Below are 19,873 nucleotides of genomic sequence, written 5' to 3'. Positions count from 1 at the left end.
AGATAAAAAACAAAGGCAGAGATAACAAGGAACATCATATAATCCAAACACTGAGCAATAGATATGCTCCACATGATTACATCTTGTACAACCTGGAGGCTGGAGGCTGGAGCCACACACACTCTAAACCATAGGCGCAACTAATCACAGGCTCTGAAGCGTTCAGTGTTTGCCGAACCATTGAAGCCATGCCATGAAATCTCGGATAAATAAGGAGCTAGTGAGCTACACAAAACATGGCCACCAAGATGGTGACATACAAAAGCTATTTAAGTTGGTCAGTCGAAAGTCGAAACTATGCCTGAAGATTACATCCATCACCCCAGACAAGCTTGAAGATGTTTCTGCTAGCCCCCGCGTTTATCACCTTGCTCTTGTTCTTCAGCATCTCCTCTTGGGAACAGATGTCACCTTCCTTCAAAATCAGAAAGGTAAATTTTAGTTCACAGAAATGTTAATGCGTAATATGATAGTACTTGAACACCAACAGCCATGGAACACGCTACTGATACTTGCTCCCATGATGAAGCAAGTTCTGTGCAGCTTGTAAGTTTAATGGATAATAGAAGAAAGTGAGGACTTACAAGCATAGAGTATGCCCTTGCGAGAGATAAAAGAGTTGGATAGAACTCTATAACAGCCAACGCAACTTTCTCTGTTACTTGTGGCACCTGCATTGCATGTATAATCGTTGAGGATAATCTTGCATTTAACTATGGAATCAATTGAAGCAGCTGGCTAACTTTCGTGAAGGACCAAGTAATAACCTGCATAAGTTGCAGAGCAAATATTTGGCTCACTGTTTTCTTCTGAAGGCTACGGCAGTTTCCCTCAAACTCATCATAGGTTGGGCAAATACGATCACTTTTAGCAAGACTGCAGAAATTTGTGCTGTAGTAGTCAATTATTGATTGTGTAAGATAGCCATATGTTCTCTGGGTATCAGTGTACCCAGTGGTCCGCAGAACATCAAATCCTTCGAAAAGCTCAGTGGTGAAACAGCTGAAATAAATAACATGACACAGTTAAAATGTCAAACATCTTATGTCTTAAATATTACACGTGAACATGCACACCACATATTTGCAAGTGAAATAACAGTAAGACATATAACAAAGAAGAAAAAGGTGCTTTTATTTCAGAAAAGAAGAGAAATGTGCTAATGTTCAGGCATAAAATGTATCACTCAGGTGAAATGACCAGTGTTCATACGCTGTTTTAATGCTTGCCACTGATCCGTTTGCAGTGTTTGGATCGCCTTCAACAAGATATATGAGCTTCCTTAGCCCGCAATTCTACAAAAGACAACAGTCAGAAGCATCTCATCATGTTGCTGCCCAATTAGAGATATTCTGCTAGGGTAACTTAGAAAGTACCTGCAGCCGTGATTTCTGATCTTTGTATCTGTTGTCTCTAATTGAGCTACCTAAATCTGCAACATTTTTCCTTTCAACAATGAAATCCAGAACATACTCTGTAAGAAATTTCCTATGACGAGCAATCCAAATGCCATCACCTACAGGCAAACGCTTAACCTGCATGAAGGTTAAAAAAGAAGGGTCAACAACACTTTCTGTGGAACATAACACAAACAGATTAATATAAGCATCAAAACCCTTCTTTTGTATGTTCAAAAGAACAAACCCATTTGAAACATCACCAACAGGCTTGTGTTCTAGATATTTATAACTATGATCAAACAAGTGCAATGTTGTCAACAACTTGACTCAATAATAACAATGTGTGTGCTACCATATAATCAATTCACCAGTTTTAAGAATCTAGGAAAGGTTAAGCAGGGCAAAAAGAAGATTTAGTTGAAATCTGTTTATAACTAACCTCTACAGATACATTAAACTGTGAACATATGTTATCAGCAACTTTTCTTGATGCAACTTTTCTCGAACGAGACCTACAAAAAATGGTAACAATCACGATGACAGATTCTGATGTGTCTCAACATATATAATTCTTGTATAAGTAGGATACAATCATACAAACCCGAAATTCTCACGATCATCTAGTATCAAAACAACTTCATAAGCTTCAAGAAACTCCTCGTTTGATTGATGAGGTGGCATAGCTAGTATAGAGTGGTCCGTTAATACGGAGTTCTTGTCTAGCACATTAAATTCAGCAGAATCCTGATGGAAAAAAGAGAACAATCAATATTCCAATTAAAAAATAGAAAATGTACGGTACAGATGCACAGGGGGAGGGGTGGTGTTCTACATCAAAGGTCAAACATACCATTTTACCAGCTGATTGCAGATCAAGTGTTCCTTGGCATGGAGGAAGAGACAGAGCAATCTGACAGTTTAAGTTGGCAGGAGCCTCCTTTCCTGCAAAAGTATTGAAATTATAAATCAAAAGAGCGGTAAAGTACACTACTTTTATTTTGGTTAGTATACATCTAAATAGCAAGCACAATGGTACCAGGAGAACCAGAAGCAGCAGTTTTCTTCTTTGGCACACAACGCTTTGGCCCCCTTGGTTTCTTCCCTGTAAGAATAAACAACCACTTTTTCTGACTTCAAAGATGAAGAGAATGGATGCTTGAAAGAGAAAAGGAAAGTGGTTTTCAAAGGGCCTGCAGTCAAACATGAAAAAGACTTACCATTCTCTCCTGCTACATTACGTTTAGCAGGAGATAAATCCTGGCTAGACTCTGCAAAGAATCCTTTCATACAACGTATGAGCCATGGTCCCACACCTCTAAAATGATAGAAAAGGATAAAAATTAGTACCTTTTAAATTCTTTTTTCTAAAAAATATATAATATTTTAAGATGCGATACTGCATCAGAAAATAGCGACCAAAAAAACAAATTTATAGTTATATGCAGCATATGGAACAAAACAAGCATTTCAGACCGACATTTATGAATAACATTAGCTTGCGAAAAAATTTATGCTTACCAGAAAAATAGCAGTGTTCAAATGGGATATGTTACAGGGAGAAAATGGAGAGCATCAGGGAAGGTGATAAAACAACAAAGAATGTAAAAGTTTCTGAACAATTTTGCTGCAGTTTGAAGCACAGACTGATGTTTTGACTAGAAATGTTCCATACATTTATGAAATAGCCAAAGGCTCTGGTGACTTATGTCTCCCTATTGAAGAAAATAATCAAAACCAAAATCATGAAGTTCCACATTAACCCAAACTCCAGAGTACTGTTACAGAAATCATATGGGTGCAAGCAAGCTCCAAGCTGGGACTGCAGCCCGAAGCAGTTTAGCTACATTAGACACATCCAGTTATCCAGATACATATATCAAAATTATTTAGAAAGTTCAGAACTCTAGTACCATATATGGCGCCTAGATTATCAGTTTCACTAGAAAAAAAAAAGCTTTATCAACAATGGGTCTCCAACTTCACATTGCACATTGCAGCCTAAAACATATGCAAAGCAAATTTCTGCAATTACAGCCAAAGACATGAAATTAAGATCAGCCACAAATCCTGACATTTATTTTCGAAAGAAAGCAGGAGCTCTGTCATTTCATTTAAGGAGTAAGCAACCAAATTTTATACCAAAAAAAAAAGAGAGAGAAAGAACTGACATGTCGAAAGCGTCTGGATCCAAAGCTACGGTCAATTCTTTAGCCTTATACGGTTCCCCACATTCAGAAGGCGCCGAAGAGGAGCCTACGACTATTAAATCTAATTGCATCTCGAAATGAAATATTCTCGCGAACCCAAATCCTCAGCGCCAAACGAAATCAATCAAACCCCAGTCTCACCGCAACATTCACCCCAGCAACGGACAAAAAAGAAAGGATAGGATAGGAGAGGTAAGCGGGCAGCATCGGTGTACTTGATCTTGGAGAAGTCTTTGAGGGTCCGGATGGGCTCCGTGGCAGCGCAGACATTGTGGTAGGCTTTGCCGAACGTGCGGTCGAGGTGCTCCTTGAAACCGCTCGGCTGCTCCCTCATCGCCAGCCGCTTCTCGTGGAGGGCGCGCGCGACCTCCTCGTTCTCCGGGAGGCGCACCTTGAGCTGCATCGGCGCAGGCGGCGCCATCTGCGAGCGCTCGGGGCTTCGGATGGAGGGGGATTGCTGGATCGGGGGCTAGGGATTGCCGGATGGGGAACAGCTCGTGGTTCGACCGTTCGGGCGATTTGAATTTGCGATCGGGGGTGCTTCGCCATCGGGTGCTGCTTTTGTAGTATTGGAAAAAAAAATGGGGATTTATTTTCTAGCCGAAATTGCAAAGTGAATGTGAATCTTGAGTTTTTTTTTTCATTGCAGATCTGGGCTGGGCTTCCTACTACAAGCCCAGTGAAGAAGAAGAGCAAAGGTTTATTGGGCTTCAGTTTGACTCCAAGCCCAATTCTGCTCAAGACGAGCAACTAGTAGAAGTGAAAGCCACAGCGGATGCACAGGAAACAGCTAGCTGATGGATGTTGGTACCGGAAATCCTATATATCTTCTGGAAGATTTTTTTCTTCCCCGCCTTCCAGTGTTTGAGATTCGTGCAAGTCACCCCATTCGTTGGATCTACTCAAGCCTGTCGCGCTGCTGCTACCGCGGCGTGCTGCGCTGCAGTTGCTGCTGCCGCCGCGTGCTGCCGCTGTGTGTTGTGCAAGCTGTAGAGCCACGCGCTGCTGCCACCGCCGTCGAGACCCGCGCTGCTGCCGGCGCCGTGCCCGCGCACGCCACAGCCGGAGAAGAAAAGCTCACCTCGTCGGAGAAGAACTCTTCAACATTTTCATTTCAATATTTTCAACATTTTATGTTTCTAATTTCAACATTTGTCTTTTACAGTTTCAACATTTTGAAAGCTAAATGTTGAACATGTTTAACAAAATATTGAGTTAATCTTACTAAAATATTGAATATATTTGCAGCAGATAATTAGACCTAAGTGGGCTTTAAAGATGAATCTCCTATCTATCTTAGATAGTATATCTTCCAGAAGATAGATAGGAGCCCCCTGTTGTTACTCTTTCCGAGGGGAGCATAATAATTCAGTTGTTCAGGTTTTGTTATAGTAGACTTTATAATAACCACTCTACTGGTTCAAATCTTCGTCTAAATATAGACTTCTTGGCAAGTTATCGGAGTTTATTATTTATTTCTTGATGACAAAGTAGCCTCATTATCGATCACACTGAAACCTCCATCGGACCGGAACATGTCAATTTGGGAAGGTGATCGGGTAGACAGGCTGCATGTCCGGGTAGAAGAGCCCGAAGTTTTTCTCCGTCGGATCCCCCGGCTTCTGGTTCTCGTTGAGCATGGCGAACACGTACGTCTGCAGCACCCCGGGCCTCTTGGGCGTGCCCCGCCGGACGTGGTCGATGGCGGCCTGGTTGTACTTGCGCGCGTTGTCCACGGTCGCCGCGAACCCGCCGGCGGACGGCCACCCGGTCTCCGACACGACGATCCTGACGCTCGGCGCCCCGGCCTTCTCCAGCGCCGCGTAGATGGCGTCCACCATGGCGTCCAACAGGTTCGTGTACGTCAGCCCGCTGCCGCTGTCCCTCACCGTCGTCGTACCCGGCCGGAACGTCGCGTAGCCCAGGCTGATGTCGCGCGGGTTGTCCCTGTAGGCGAAGTAGGGGTACACGTTGGCGAGCAGCGGCGCGCCGGTGTCGGCCAGGAATCGCGCGACGGGCACCATGTGCCGCTGCGCGTCGTGGCTGAAGACGCCGCGCGACGGGGGTAGGAGTCGGCGATCACGTCCATCCTGACCGCCGTGGATACCTTGATGCTGCTGGAGAGGCCGGCCGCCACGAGGGCGGCGTGCACGTTCCGCATGGCCGGGAGGAGGACGAGCCCCGCGTCGCCGGCGGGGACCTCATTGCCGACGGCGATGTACAGGATGAGGACGTCCGGGTAGTAGGCCCGCACGTTGTCGTGGACCCAGACGATGGCGGCGGCGGCGCTGTTGGCGAGGGCGCGGACCGCGCCGACACCGCCCACGCGCGAGGATGAGGCCGATGCCGCTGCCGCGCAGCGCGGCGAGGGTCCCCTGGTCCGGCCGGAAGATGCGCATGGCGTGGATGTTGCGGGACTTGTAGAGCTGCACCACCTCCGCACTCGGGGGCAGGTTGTCGCCGGTGACGCTGTAGCAGACACCGTGCGCGCCTGTATGCGGCACGAGACGGATCGGATCAACAAGTTCTGCTCATAGTATGATCAAAACATGAATAGGGACGAAAACCCACAGTACTTCCCATTTTGCACAGAGATCGATCGAGGATGTTGTGGCTCGGTCACTTCTGCTTATGGCTGCTCATCAAGTATCTGCTAAGTATATATATAGCGCTGCCGCTGCTCTTGAGGAAGAGAAGAGCTAGCGTTTTACCTTCTTTTATCGAGGCGGCTTCTCGCCTTCCATTTCTCCTGTGACCTGTATCGATCAGTGGGACACTTTATCACCTTCCAACAAATCTCATTAAGTGATGTAGATTGGACCAACAAAAATAATTCATGGGAGTGATCGTTAGGGGTTACATGAACAAATTGGATTAGTTCAGGTGAGAGAGAGAGAGAGACGACACTTTCACATTGCAGATCTAAAACGTGGGCCGCTGAAATCTATTAAAAAGAAAAGGAAACATGGGCCTCAATCGAGCACTAGAGGTCCAGCCCACAGCGTTGTGGGCGACGCTCGGATGCCGCTGCCGTTCGCTCTCCCGGCTCACTCGTCAAATGTCCAGCCGCCGCCGCGGACGCCATGGCTAGGACAGCACAGCTAGCGGCCCCCTTCTTCAACTCCAGCACAACCAAGAAAAGAAGCTCCACTGCTCCAGCACAGCTGAACTTGCCACCTCCATCGGCAGATACGGCTGGGGCGCTAGGTATCAATTTATTTGAGAAAAGATGTTTAACCCCAGCAATCTTTGATCTTCAGGCAAACTAATTGATACCTTCTGCCCAACTATTTCTTTGGTTGGGAGTATATATATCAGCAGCAATCTGCAGTATTTGTAAATGTAAAATCAAATGAACGACAAAAGGTCTTGTTCTATTGTTTTTGAGAAAAATGATTCGGGGATGGAAGAACTTGTTTAAAATAGTATCGCTATTCACTGGAACAGGACAGGGGGTTTGAGGTGCATGAAGGCGAGTAGGTGGATTTAGAATACATCTGCCACAACCATCTCTTCGGCAGCCATCACAGCAGTTTGTGTCCGCAGCTGAGGAGAATGCATGATGGTTTGTGATGTGGATTCATGTTCAATCTGGTATTGATGATTCGGGTGGTGTTATTATTCTTAAAGAACCACCTTACTTGATAACGAAGGATGGTAAAACCACAAAGTGTAGCTGTTCCAACACTTCTGCAGGATCCGGCACTTTGTCCAGAATCCACATAGAGCCACGGGATGGTTCCTCGTCATTTAGGACAAGTGATGCAGGGGATAATTCAAAGTGGGAATGCAGCTCTTGCACTCCTCTAAATCAGGCATGATTTCTATTCATTTCAACTATAAAACTGTGAGTTTCTGCATGTCTTGTGGCAGCATCTTTTACTACATGAAGAGATTTTGTTAGAGTAACCTCTTATATGTTACAATAGGGGTTTCCCGATGGAACTTATCCATCCTGTCCATATAGGTTTCATCTTTGAAATTCATCATCTCAGTACAACTGAACGAATTTTACACCACAACCCTTAGAATACTACTTAACTGCTCTGTTTAGATTAAACTTGGGATGCATATTTAATGTGGAGCTCGTACTTATAAGAACTGAGCAAAGCTCAACAGGTACTGATGCACGGCGCCACATCCAACATATAGTTTTTGGTGCCTTATTATTACAAAGATACATAGTTCCTACTAAGTATTATTATCTTTTCTCGAGATTATAAATCACATCATAGTAAGCAAACTCAAGGGTTAGATTGACTATTAAGATGACTTGCAATTTCTGTAATGCGAAATGCCTAGTATTGAGCCTCGTGGTAGCTGTATGACTCTTTAGTACAGATATCTACCGCTTGCGATTCATGGAGACAAGATTTATCTGCAGCTTTCATGACTTAAAAAAGCAGTAACCTAGTGTATTAGTTATTAGATTTCACCTAGATGTATTTCAACTGTATGCAAGCCAAATTCCAAATTAAACTACCATAGCAAGCACCAACAGAGTTCAACCTTAAAAGTGTTTTTCCCTTTTTTTCCCAGCAAACGATTATCATATAGTCTGTTTGCATGCTTAATAATATTTATTTTCGCTCTTTTTGGCACATACTCATTTCCTGCTATTTTCTTAGATCTAGTCTGTACTTTTCATATTCTTTTTACTCACATTCTAATCTAGGTATTAAAACTTTTTTTCTGAAAGACTGACACATTACTGAATATGAACTTTTGAAACCTTTTGGCGCCAATCTGTGAAGTTTGTGGTGCAGCAAAACCTAACATTGCAAAGGTGGAGTTGAAAAATGCTAGTCATGCGATTAATGAAGATTCTGAGTCACCTTAGCTATTAAAATATGACTAGCATTTGTCTCCATTTTCACCCAGCATGGAATCTGCATATCCATAAGGTACCATCTAAACAAAATCCAGTTGTATGATTCTGTCCACTGTGATATAATTGTAGGACAACAACAGCACCAAATTATACCTAATTTCTAATTCTAGTATTACACTCTTGCTTATTTGAGAAAGAATCTTTGTATTCAGCATAAACAAACTGATATGTTTTCTATTACATCCCTTGCTGGAAAAGTTGCTGGATGAATCTAAGTTGCTAGAATACGAACAAGTTTTTCAGACCGGTTATACTATGGGAGGGTATTCCTTGTTGCACCTGTTATCGGAAAGTAGTTCATCCACAGTTGTGTAGTCTTCAAAGATGTTTAGGCCTGCTGACTATAAAATTTCTCATATTTCCTCACCACCCACAAACTCACCATCGCCAACTCTCCATTGGGGCAATAAGATTTGGAGGGCTACTCGTTTAAAGGAATCGAACTTAGTTATCTCCTACCTCTCTATAATTAAGTGGAGTACTGCAGTGTTTGATTTTAAATCTAGAAGCAATACAAACAACACAGTCTATGGAATTGGATCCCACTTACAAACAACATCAAAAGTATCATGTCTAGATTCTCTTTCATTCCATAATATGTCAATTTCTGCATTCTAAAAACATTTTAGCTTGTGAAACATATATTTTTCCTAACTTCCTATAGTTGTTTGTCCATCAGTCATTGAGGGCGAAGAAGTGCCGACTCTTAATCATCAACATGGATCAATAAAAAGTATTTTGGACAATAAAGACAGGTTCATCCATTCAAATATATTGAAGATTTAACTGTTATCCTAGTATCCACGATAGTACTACATTTATCATCAAGGCACTATACTGTTGGTTGAATTTATCAGCTTTGAACTTTCTGCGTTTACGAGCCAATGTCAAATTTCTTTTTTTTCTTTTTCTAATGACATTACTTATGTTCGTCAGTCTAATGTTCAATGCTTCTTTGTGATGCATGTATGCAACAATTACCAATGTCCTAATAACTGACTTTACAAAGAAGCCCGATGCCTATTCAAGGAACCTAATGTTAATTTGCATGTAAAGTCATAACTTAGTACAACACAAGACTCTTGCACCCTTTATCTAGCTAACCTACTATGACACACTACATGGCAAATTTATCATGTCTTACTTGAGATCTCTTATGCCATAGTATGACAAGAGGGGAGGAGTGCACCCCTATTTATAGGACTCCATGACTAATATAATTTTGGCATGTGTCTATCTTCTATACAGTGCACTTCTTTACAAATATATAACTCTAGATTTTGTTCATACTTATCTAACCATACAAATATCTAATTTTTAGAGTATTCTATATTTCACCAAGAAGGAACCGCCCAAGGGAAGGATTTTTACCGCACCGCAGAGCCGCCACGACACGAATCTTTACTGTGCCGCACTGCCACCGCGACGTAGAGCCTAGGATGGTGCGGCTTTCCCATAAAACAGTATGATTACGGAGGAGCCGTGGGCGCAGACGGTGGAAAAGCCGACTCGGAGGAATACATCCCCGGGCCACGTCACATCATCTGGTGGTGGGAGGGGGGGCAGGACCCACGCCTGCCATTGCTCGTCACGTCACGATAACCCCGGAACACCGGAGTATAGGATTAACACTAGACCCCGGGGAACCTCGAGTACCGGGGTGGGCACGAAAGTCACCCCGGGATGACTTAGGGGGCACCTCGGGAGATATCAGGCTGGGCCCGGTAGGCTGGTCCTCTGGCAAGCGCCACTCACAGGACGACACCCCGTCCACAAAGGCCACGTTCACACCATCGACGGAAGATAGCCCCCCATGCCGGGATGAGACTATAAAGTGTAGTAGTATGACATGTAAAAGACAGATTCTCTTGGCTGGATCAACTCCCTCCGAGACCTAGATCACTCAGAGGGGAAGTCCATTCTCATAGAAAAACAGACATGGGGTATTATGCCTTTAGGTGGTCCGAACATGTCTAAACCACCGTGTCTACTAAACCCTGCAACGAACGTAATCCTTACGCATGTTACACCTCTGGCCGAATCTCTAAACGGGAGTCCCAGAAATACCTACTAGTGGTACTCAGCCATCGTCGGTCCCCTTTTAGTCCCTCCGTCCAAAAAAGGGTGACTAAATGACTAAACTTTAGCCAGGTGACTAAAATGTATCCAAACAGACCCTTAATCACTTTGGTATCAACCAAGAGTACGAAAGGCGGTCGAGATCCAAGGCACATGATAGTATCAGGAGACACCATGAGGGAACAACATCAGAAAATACAAAGGTTACTATGATGTAAGACAATGTACTTGAAAAGGAAGCTCCGTGAGATTGTTGGTAGCTTTTGTGTAACTTGTTTGCAAATGGCAATGTAGTTGTATGGTAAATTTATGTTGTAGCGTTTGTTGAAATTGAGTTCGATCATGATGAAGCCACAATTTATTTCCGTTTCTGCTGTCGGAAGTGCTGGTGGTCAAATATTACCTAGCAAACAGGTTTTGCTTCGATCTGGAACATTACATCACAAGCAGCCAAGAGCCAACCAAGCTTCCTCTCCCTGTCAGTATAGTTTGAAGCCTTCACGGCGAGGTCGGCCGCGCCAGGCCAAGCCCGTTTGTTTTGAGAGTTGAGGCCTATGCTGCAGCCAACTGGAAACAATTTTCCCGTGGGCTGCACTGCACATGCATCCATCTCGGAGATATCTCCATCTGGAGATTAAACAAGGCTGGAGATGCCCAGCATCGAAGCATACGCAACAAGCTATGGCGGGCTTTATGCAGAATCGATCGATCGATTGATTCCCAACATTTTTCAATAGAAAAACCTTTTTCTTTCCTGTCAACCAGTTGTGCTAGTGCAGCGGGCAGGGAAAACATTTTCTCGTGTCAATGATCAGCACGGGTTTGTCGTGTCAATGATCGGGTACTCCACCAAGGGCCCACTCTATTTTTAGAAAAAAAAACTGAGAGATAAATGGAGACAGTCTGTGAATCACTAAGGGATTGTTTAGTTTCATGGGCTAAATTTTAGACTATGTAGAATTTTAGTATTTAAAAGTATTAAATAAAGGTTAATTATAAAACTAACTGTAGAATCCTAGGGCTAAACTGCGAGACGAATCTAATGAGGTATATTAATTCATAATCAGTAGATAGTTACTGTAGCATCATTGTAGCAAATTATGAATTAATTAGGCTCATTAGATTCGTCTCGCGAATTAGCACCCAGCTGTCAAAAAACATTTATAAACATATTTTATTTGATACTATAAAATAGTAAGATTTCTTTTGACGTGACAGGGACTTAAAAAAATCCTTGTAACCTAACAAGACCTAAATCAGTATCATGGGTAACAGCAATACTTTTTAAAAAAAAAAACTACAATGGGAGTTGCAGCAATACTTGTTGCTGCATTTTTTCGCGAACGAATACTAGTTGCTGCATCTAACCTCTAGATTATTAGAGTTTTACATAGCACAACTGAGCACATGTGCGTGCCTTTTAATTTTGCAGTTAGATTAGAGCAGGCACCACAAAGGCTGTGGCAGGCAGGCGGGAGGTTGAGGATAATAATAACAAGGTAAATGGCGTCTTTAATCGTCGCCTCACCTCATGCAGTCATGCTCTCAAACGCGCAGCGGCCGTGAGATCTTGGCCGGAATCCGATTGCAGGTCGTCGACCCTGCGCCACCGCCTTTTCTTGTTGCTCTTCCTGACGCGGCAGAGCACCCAGTAGTGGTCCTCCTCCCCTTCCTCGTCGCAGCGGCGGTAGCACCGCGGGTCCGTGATCTCGTACTCGTCCATCACCCACCCGGTGCTCCGCTGCTGGCCCTGCCCGGTGCCCCGCTCCCGCGCGTAGAAGCAGAACTTGACCCGGCTCCAGTGCACCACGACGCCGAGGTCCGTCACGGACCGGCCGGCGCGGGTGGAGCTGTGCATCCAGGCGCCGGCGCCCGCCACGGCGCGGCGCACGGAGGCCCGCCGGCGCCCGCGCGCCGCGAAGAAGTGGCCCTGCTCCCGCAGCCCGTAGCGCGCCAGCAGCTCCCACGGCGCCGCGCCGCAGGGGTCCGCCTCCAGCACGGCGCCCGCCACGCGTGGCGGGAACCCGCGCAGCTGCGGCCGCAGGAAGTGGAGGACCAGCTCGTCCTCCGTCGGGTCGAACCCGCCGAGGTCGCCGGCCGCCAGGTGGTCCGCCGCTCCCTCCTCGGCGCTCAGATTCGGCTCCTCATCCTCCATTCTTTCCTTGCAACGACCGACCAGTCGTCGCTGGTGGAGGAGCCGTGGAGAAAGAGACAGGCAGATTCGGAGGGAGACGGCCGCTGGTCGCGGTTGGGCAGCGCGCCTTTATTTATAATTGCTTGGCCGTTGTTTAGTGATAAAAACAGATCGGATATGGATGAATATCACTGATATCATATTTATTTTTATATTTGTATTCGAATACGGAGTCGATACGAATAATGTTAGTTTTTGTCGGATAAGAAGTACTGAATATCAACATCATAAAATATAATTTTTGAGCATTCGAATACAGATCAATTATAAATATCGAATACTCGAAACTGGATACAGATGAATAAAAACTCTTTGAGGCCAAATCCGTACCATTTATATTTCAACCCGTGCCGGACGGATGGGCCCCTCCTGGGCCCCGGCGCGAGTAGAGTGGACCGCTTCCATCCAGCAGCAGCAGCTTGCCAAAGTACAAAGAGGCGGCTGAACACTATTAGGAGTCCTGATGTGATTATTCTCTCAATTTATCATGAAAACCACTCTCCTGTTCTTCTGCCACAGTTTCTAGTTGTGCTCCTACACGGGTGCCTCGTCAACCACCACTTTAATTTCAACTCCCCCTTCTCTGGCCTTTTAGAGATCATAAAGTTTTAGGTGTAAAATACTGTAGCACATTCATTTGTGTTTGATAATTATTGTCCTGCCATGGGTTAACTATACTTAAAGATTCGTCTCGCAAATTATAGATAAACTGTGTAATTAGTTATTTTATTTAGCTATTTGTCGTGGTGTGTAAACTCACAGCCGGGTGGCGTAGTGCACCCGCCTAAACCCAGAGGGTGAGTACTCGGGGGTTAGCTAGGATTAGTTCGATCTCGCTAGAAGAACGCGATGAACACAGCAGGTTTAGAGTGGTTCGGGCCGCCGGAGCGTAATACCCTACGTCCACTGTGTGTTGTATTGCTTGCGCTCTCAAGAGGTTGAGAGCAGGGTTGCTCGGAGAGACAACTGAGCTTGTGTTGTGCGAGTCTTGGCCTGTCTGAAGCTGAGTCTAGAGAGTGTCTGGAGAGAGTCTCGAGCGCCTCCCTTTTATATCTCAAGGGAGGCGCGTATATTGCCGTTGAGTCCCCGACAGGTGGGCCCAACGACGTAGTATAAAATGACATATTGTACAGACATTATGGTATTGCAGCCGACAGAGATTTTATTCCTGAATTTCCTTGCTCTGTCCGTGGGAATCTCCCGTCCGGCATAACCATGCCTTGTCTTGTCTTGTCGAAACGGCGCCAAGGTGTAGCTTGCGGCGTTGCCTGCAACGTAGCTGAACGGGCCGTATAGCTTGTGTCATAGTCGGTATGATGAAATCCTGCCGTGCCGTCGTATCCATTTAATGCGGCAGACAGGCTCTGCGCGGATGCGGTGCATGCGGCTGCATTGTGTACATCGGTAATATGCGGTCTACAGTGTGGCCTGGCAAAGGCTGCCCCGCGTGCCGCGGCGGCAGAGCACGCCTCAACCACCCGCATAGAATGCGGTGGGTGGGCGAGTCTTCCGCGGAAGACTCGCGCTCGCGCTTGCAGGACACGTGGCGCACCCGGACCCCGCCCCGACGGTATGTTGGTTCTACACGCGTGGGAGATCCGGACGGACGCGGGGAGGTCCCGGACCCCTATGGGGGGGTCCGAGCCCTTAGCTGTTGGCTCGGAGCTTCCCCTCCTTAGGGACACGTGGCGTCACCAGACCCGTCCCAGAGCGAGGAGCGGGTCCGGGGCCGTTGGCCCGGTGAGGTAAGAGCCCGACCCGTGGGGCCCGACTACTCCGCCCCTTATGACGTAGTTACGGATGACTACGCGAGTCCTGTCTTGCTGCAGTAGGAGTGGGTATCCCTGCTACAGGGTACCGACAGTGGCCCCCGGGTCCATCTCGGGAGAGGTGACGAACTCGCAGGTGGGGCCACTACTGTGATTTGGCTTTGCATAACTTGAAGCCTCCAGCGTTAGACTATGCATACTGAAGTAGTCTTGTCCGGCTTTGACCATCCATCGGATTTTTTGCTACCTCATCACATCGCAACGGCTTACTGACTCGTGGCCCCCACATACAGTGGTACACCTAGTCATGCGAGCGACGCTCGGCATCGTTGCGGCCAGGGTAAATGAAATCTTTACCACCAGCGTAGTTCCCGAAAAGCCTGGTCATGCCAGCACTTTATGCGCGCACGTCAGCTCAGCTTCCGCCTCGCTTCGCGCGCGGGCGACGGTTCAGATCCCGCCTTTTCACACCTTTGTTTGTTACCCGCGCCTCCCTGACAGGCGGGCCTGGGCCCCCTTGTCATGGACTAGGCGGCTAACACCAGGCGTGAGCGTCGCTTGGCTTCCAGCGATGGTTCCGGGGGGCGCCGGATGGGTCAGGCTTCATAAAGGGCCGAACCGCATACCGCGGCTACTTTTCCGCATTCGCCTTCTTCCTTCCAAACCTTTGCGCCCCTTTGCCTTCGTGCCTCCTCGCCCCTTGCTCTTCTGCGCTGATTGTTCCTCGCCTCCATAACAAGATGGCGTCTCTTGTTCGTCCCCGTCGTTTCCAAACCGAGGAGGAACTAAATACGGTGCGTCTCCTGCTTGGGTGGAGTCCACAGGAGACTGCCTGGGGGATTCGAGCATGCTCAGTTCCCCTCGGTGATATGCGCGCCGGGGATTTTGTGATGTTTATTTCGCACATTTCCACCGGCTTGGGGCTGCCGATCTCTTCGTTCTTCCTGCTGCTGCTGGAGGATTTCGGCCTCCAGCTCCAACATCTCATGCCCCACTCCATCCTCCTGACGTCAATCTTCGTCCACTTGTGCGAGATGTTCGTGGGGGTGTGGCCCTGCGTCATTCTCTTCCGCCACTTCTTCGTCCTGGTGAAGTCCGGGAAGGGCAAAGATGAAGTGGGGGCATACTACTTCCAGACGAGGAGCGACTTGTGGACGTCGTACATCCCCGGGTTTACTGGCAGGAAGTGGGAGGATTGGCGCAAGGAATGGGTGATCGCCACCACCGAAGCCAACGAGAGCCTCGTCATGCCGACCGGGGGAACCGCCTCCGACCGCCAGTCCTGGAGGGCCAAGCTGTCCCTGCCGTCAGAGTTCGACTCCGTGCTGAGCAAGATCAGGGCGCTGGCGGAGAGCGGCCTCACCTCGCTGCACGTGCTCGGGGACTTCCTGAAGCGCCGGATCGCCCCTCTGAAGCTACGGCCGCGTCCTGCCTAGAACTTCACTGGGCCCCAAGACTGCAGCAGGACCCACCGCCGGGAGGTGCCTCTCCCCGGCATTAGCAGCAACAGCAGCAGCTGCTGCAGCAGCAGCAGACACGAGGTGCGGCTCCGCCACCGCCAGGGCAGCAGCAGCAGCCGCCACCACCACCGCCACCACCAGGGCAGCAGCAGCGGCAGCAGCAGCCTCCACCACCACTGCACCACCTGGGCAGCAGCAGCAGCTGCTGCTGCTGCTGCTGCAGCAGCCTCCACCACCACCGCCACCACCAGGGCAATAGCAGCAGCAGAAGCAGTCGCCCAGCCTCCGTGGACGCTGGAGACTCGGCGCTTCAGGGTAAGTGTTCTTCTGTTCACTCCCATTTATTCTCGGTGCTTCGCTTTTTGCTGAAGGCTTATTCTCCTTGTTTGCCAGGGGCTCTCGCCCAGGCAGCTCTTCCGCCGCCGCTGGCTCGTCAGCGGGGGTTCAGGCGACCAGCGCCTCGGCGGCAACGGCGGATGTGGGGAGCTCGGGTGCGGCGACTTCCGCTAACCCGATGGCGCCCAACGCGGCGGCGGCAGATGCGCCAGTGCCAGGCGCAGCAACGCCCGACGCGGTGGCCCCCGAGGCCCCGGCTACGGTGGCAGTTGCGCCGACACCGGGCTTGGCGACGGCGAGCACAGCGGCAGCGGGTGCAGCAATGACGAGCACCTCGGTACCCGAGGTCCCGACGTCTGTGCCAGCTGTCCCCACCCCCAACTCCGAACCTGCAGCAGAGGAAGAGCTGGAGGTGGTCTCTGGTAGGCGGCTCCTGCAGGGTCCCCCAGAGGAGGATGCGATTCCCCTCCCCCGGGTGCTGGTCCAGGTCCGGCGGACGATAGAGGAGGCGACCTCTACCGCCGAGGCAGCATTCCGGCGGGAGTGCGCAGCTCTAGAGAGCGAGCGTCAGCGCCTCGGTGACTGGCATATCCACCTGGAGGAGCGCACGAAGGCCGAAGCCTCCCGTGCCACCGCCGCCCGGTTCGAGCTTGAGGCCAACCTTGAGTCCTACAGGAAAGGGCTCCGGAAGGTGTTCGACCGGGAGTTCGCTGCGTCGAGATGGGAGAAAGCCCTGGCGCTGCGGGAGGAGGCTATTGCCAAGGAGGAGGCCAGCCTCGCGGCCTAGCGATCCGAGTTCGAGTCTCGCATCCAGGGACTCGAGGTCCGCAAGCTGGAGCTCGACAAACTCTCCGAGTCGCTGCATCAATGGCGCCAGGAGCTGCAGGAGACCGCCAGCCAGCAGGCTGTTGCCGAGATAGAGCTCGAGGGGGAGAGGAAGTCCCTTGCCCGGCGGGAATCCCTCACCACCAGCATGGAGCAGGCCCTTGCGCGCCAGCGCGAGAGTCTTAAGACCCTGAAGGAGTCAGCGGCGCGGAAGCAGGCCTCGCTCCTGGAGAAGGCCCGCCAGCTGGAGACGGCTCAGGAGGAACTGGATGCCTAGGTGCAGGAGGCGGTCCAAGAGGCAGTCCGGAAGCTGCAGGAGGGCCAGCGCATGGGGGGCCAGGGAATCATCGACTGGGCGAGCGAAGCAAGCTCAGCTCTGGTGCCACTTGGGATGAGTCCAATCCAAGTGGCGGAGCCGCCAGCTTCGATTGCTGACACCCTCCCAGTGCTGAACTCTGCTTCCGATAGACTCCGGTGCCTGGAGCCAATCCTTGCTGGCCACCTTGAAGCCGAGGGCCGCGAGCTGTGCCGGATGGTGGCGGAGTACATTTTGACCTGCCTCCGGAGCCACGACCCTGCCATCTCGCTAGCCTCCGTCATCGATGGTCCAGTGGTGGAGACGGAGGCCTCCGCTCGGGAAAGCGTGCAGGACGTCGTCGACTTCGCCGCTACTTACTTCAAGCGGGAGCCTTCAGATTCCTGAGCTGGACCATCACAACAGGCGTACTTTTGTTTTTTGTGTTATGTAAAAACATTGTACTTGTTGAAACTTTAATAGAAGAAAATTTCAACTTAGCTGTTTGTCAGTTGCTCTGGTTTGCGGTATGCAGCACCCCGGCGCCGTGGCCCCCTGGTAGATAGGTTCAGTTGTTAGGACCTATCTACCATCGGAGGCGAAGAAGACACTCCGGACCCCCCGTATGAGGTTGAGCAAGCGTCCTTGGGCATAGGTGTAGCATACATTGCAAGTCGAGCGAGCGACTTATTCCCTGTATAGCAGAAAAAACTACAGAGAGGAAAATAAAACTCGTTGGAATGGTAGTAATGATACTGTAACTTAGCTGTTTGACGCATGCAGAATCGATCCTTGGTGTCTAGCTCAAAGCAAACGCTCCGGGCCCCCTGGGAGACAGGCTCAGTTGTTTTGAGTATGGCTACCACTGAGTCTGGACCTCGATCTGCATGAAGCCTTAAAGCGGATGCCGGGACCCCCTAGTAGGTAGGCTCAATGGTTTGAGGCTAATTACCACCAGTCAAGGCTTAACCTGCATACCACTCAAAGTCAAAGCTTAGTAGCAGGCCCGCGGGACCTATTCTGAACCGGCCCCCAAGCTAGTATGAGGTCCGGAGCTCCAGATACGCAGGTCCAGGCAGCTCAATGCTTGTTACAGAGTGGTGGAGTGTGTAGGCTTAGGGTACGGAACTAGACTAAGTCACTACACAGGGCTCCGGACCACTCCAGGAATCAAACATGGCCTTGCCGGACCCGGCTCCGATGTTCCGGACCCCTCCCTAGCAGTGGGTGAGGTCATTCTGTCATACTCGATCCTTTGAGATATGGAGCTGGAACTGCCGTATAGGACTTAGGAAGCCAACCCTTGAGCTAGAATGAGGTCCGGGCCCCTAATTACCCAGCTCCGGGTACTAGAGCACTCGTTACAGGGTGGTGGAGTGTGTAGGCTTTGGGTACGGAACCGGCTAAGCGGCTACACAGGACTCCGAACCACCCCAGAAAACAAGCACCCCCTCTCCAGAGCAGGTCCCTAGGGGTCCGGACCCCTCTTCCAGTAGCAAGGGGGTCCGGACCTGTACGGTAGTCCGGCAACTCAATACAGATCTTAGCTATAGCGACAAAAGTGGAAGTCCACGCGGGGGTTAGAAAGGAAAAAACTCGAGAATCGAAATGCGAAATAAAATTTTGACACAAAGACAGAACCGGGGGCAAATCTTTCCTTTGCAACTTAATATACATGACTTGCGCGATGGATGCCAGAGGCCGGGTTTTTTTTTTCATTCCTTAATGTTCAGTAGCAAACGTCAATAGTTTACTAGACTGAATGCCAGTAGTTCTGTATTCCTGTTTAGATGCCATTTTCGCAGCCTACAAACTGCTCCAATTTTCCTAAAGAGTATTGCTGCTTGCATGCTATCTATGCTGCTTTTTTTATTGACATGTGTGTTAGTATCTACACATTACAAACTCCTGTTCGATTTGGGAACCGTATTCTATAAATACAAGCACTGCTTTCCATATCCTAACTTATGATGTTCTGAACATCAGGATCCAAAGGACTTAACCTTTGAACATTAAAACTTAACAAAAATATGAGGGACCAAAACCGGCGACCAGAGGGGGGTGAATGAGAGCCGATCAAAATTTCTTTCGAAATCGATCCATCAGCCTATATCCCAGAAATCACCTCAAGCCCTCACACTTAGGAAATGAGAGAATAGCTATGGACTAGCTATCTCTGAGCAACAACGCCCTAGGGAACTATGCGGAAGCAAAACGAGTCGAAACGCAGAACAGTCTATCTGGACCGGTCTGACCGGTGCAACGGACCGGTCTGACCGGTCTTGCCGTCCGGTCTGACCGGTGCCACTCAGGAAAACCCGTGAACAAGACTTCAAAAGAAGAATCTCGAGCAAATGAAGTCCAAATCCAACGAAAACTTGGAGGACACCTCCGCAACTAACCTGCGAACATATCCC

General features: G+C 48.8%; 2 protein-coding genes and 1 pseudogene across 3 annotated transcripts; all 3 read right to left on the bottom strand.

The window, feature by feature from the left end:
• Position 1: 1 nt before the first annotated feature.
• LOC120709227 (crossover junction endonuclease MUS81-like) lies at positions 2–4,146 on the bottom strand. 2 transcript variants are annotated; one of them, XM_039994778.1, is made up of 11 exons: positions 3,823–4,146; positions 2,618–2,715; positions 2,437–2,502; positions 2,251–2,342; positions 2,002–2,144; positions 1,840–1,912; positions 1,377–1,535; positions 1,213–1,295; positions 768–1,002; positions 585–671; positions 2–415 (listed from the first exon to the last, which is right to left on the bottom strand). In XM_039994778.1, the coding sequence occupies exons 1-11, from the start codon at positions 4,026–4,028 to the stop codon at positions 296–298; spliced, it is 1,362 nt and encodes a 453-aa protein (XP_039850712.1). In that variant the 5' UTR covers positions 4,029–4,146; the 3' UTR covers positions 2–295. The 2 variants fall into 2 exon arrangements, with proteins under 2 accessions (XP_039850712.1, XP_039850713.1); XM_039994779.1 differs by lacking the exon at positions 3,823–4,146 and adding an exon at positions 3,569–3,794.
• Positions 4,147–5,145: 999 nt separating this feature from the next.
• Positions 5,146–6,090, bottom strand: LOC120709229 (annotated as a pseudogene).
• Positions 6,091–11,833: 5,743 nt separating this feature from the next.
• On the bottom strand, positions 11,834–12,818 carry LOC120709228 (NAC domain-containing protein 18-like). Its single transcript, XM_039994780.1, has one exon. It carries the CDS (start codon positions 12,730–12,732, stop codon positions 12,115–12,117), a length of 618 nt encoding a protein of 205 aa, XP_039850714.1. The 5' UTR covers positions 12,733–12,818; the 3' UTR covers positions 11,834–12,114.
• Positions 12,819–19,873: the final 7,055 nt, after the last annotated feature.

The sequence above is a fragment of the Panicum virgatum genome, chromosome 5K (assembly GCF_016808335.1).
Source record: "Panicum virgatum strain AP13 chromosome 5K, P.virgatum_v5, whole genome shotgun sequence".
Classification (NCBI taxonomy): Eukaryota; Viridiplantae; Streptophyta; class Magnoliopsida; order Poales; family Poaceae; genus Panicum; species Panicum virgatum.
Note: the sequence above shows the minus strand (reverse complement) of the source record. Positions and strands in the feature narration are given on the sequence as shown.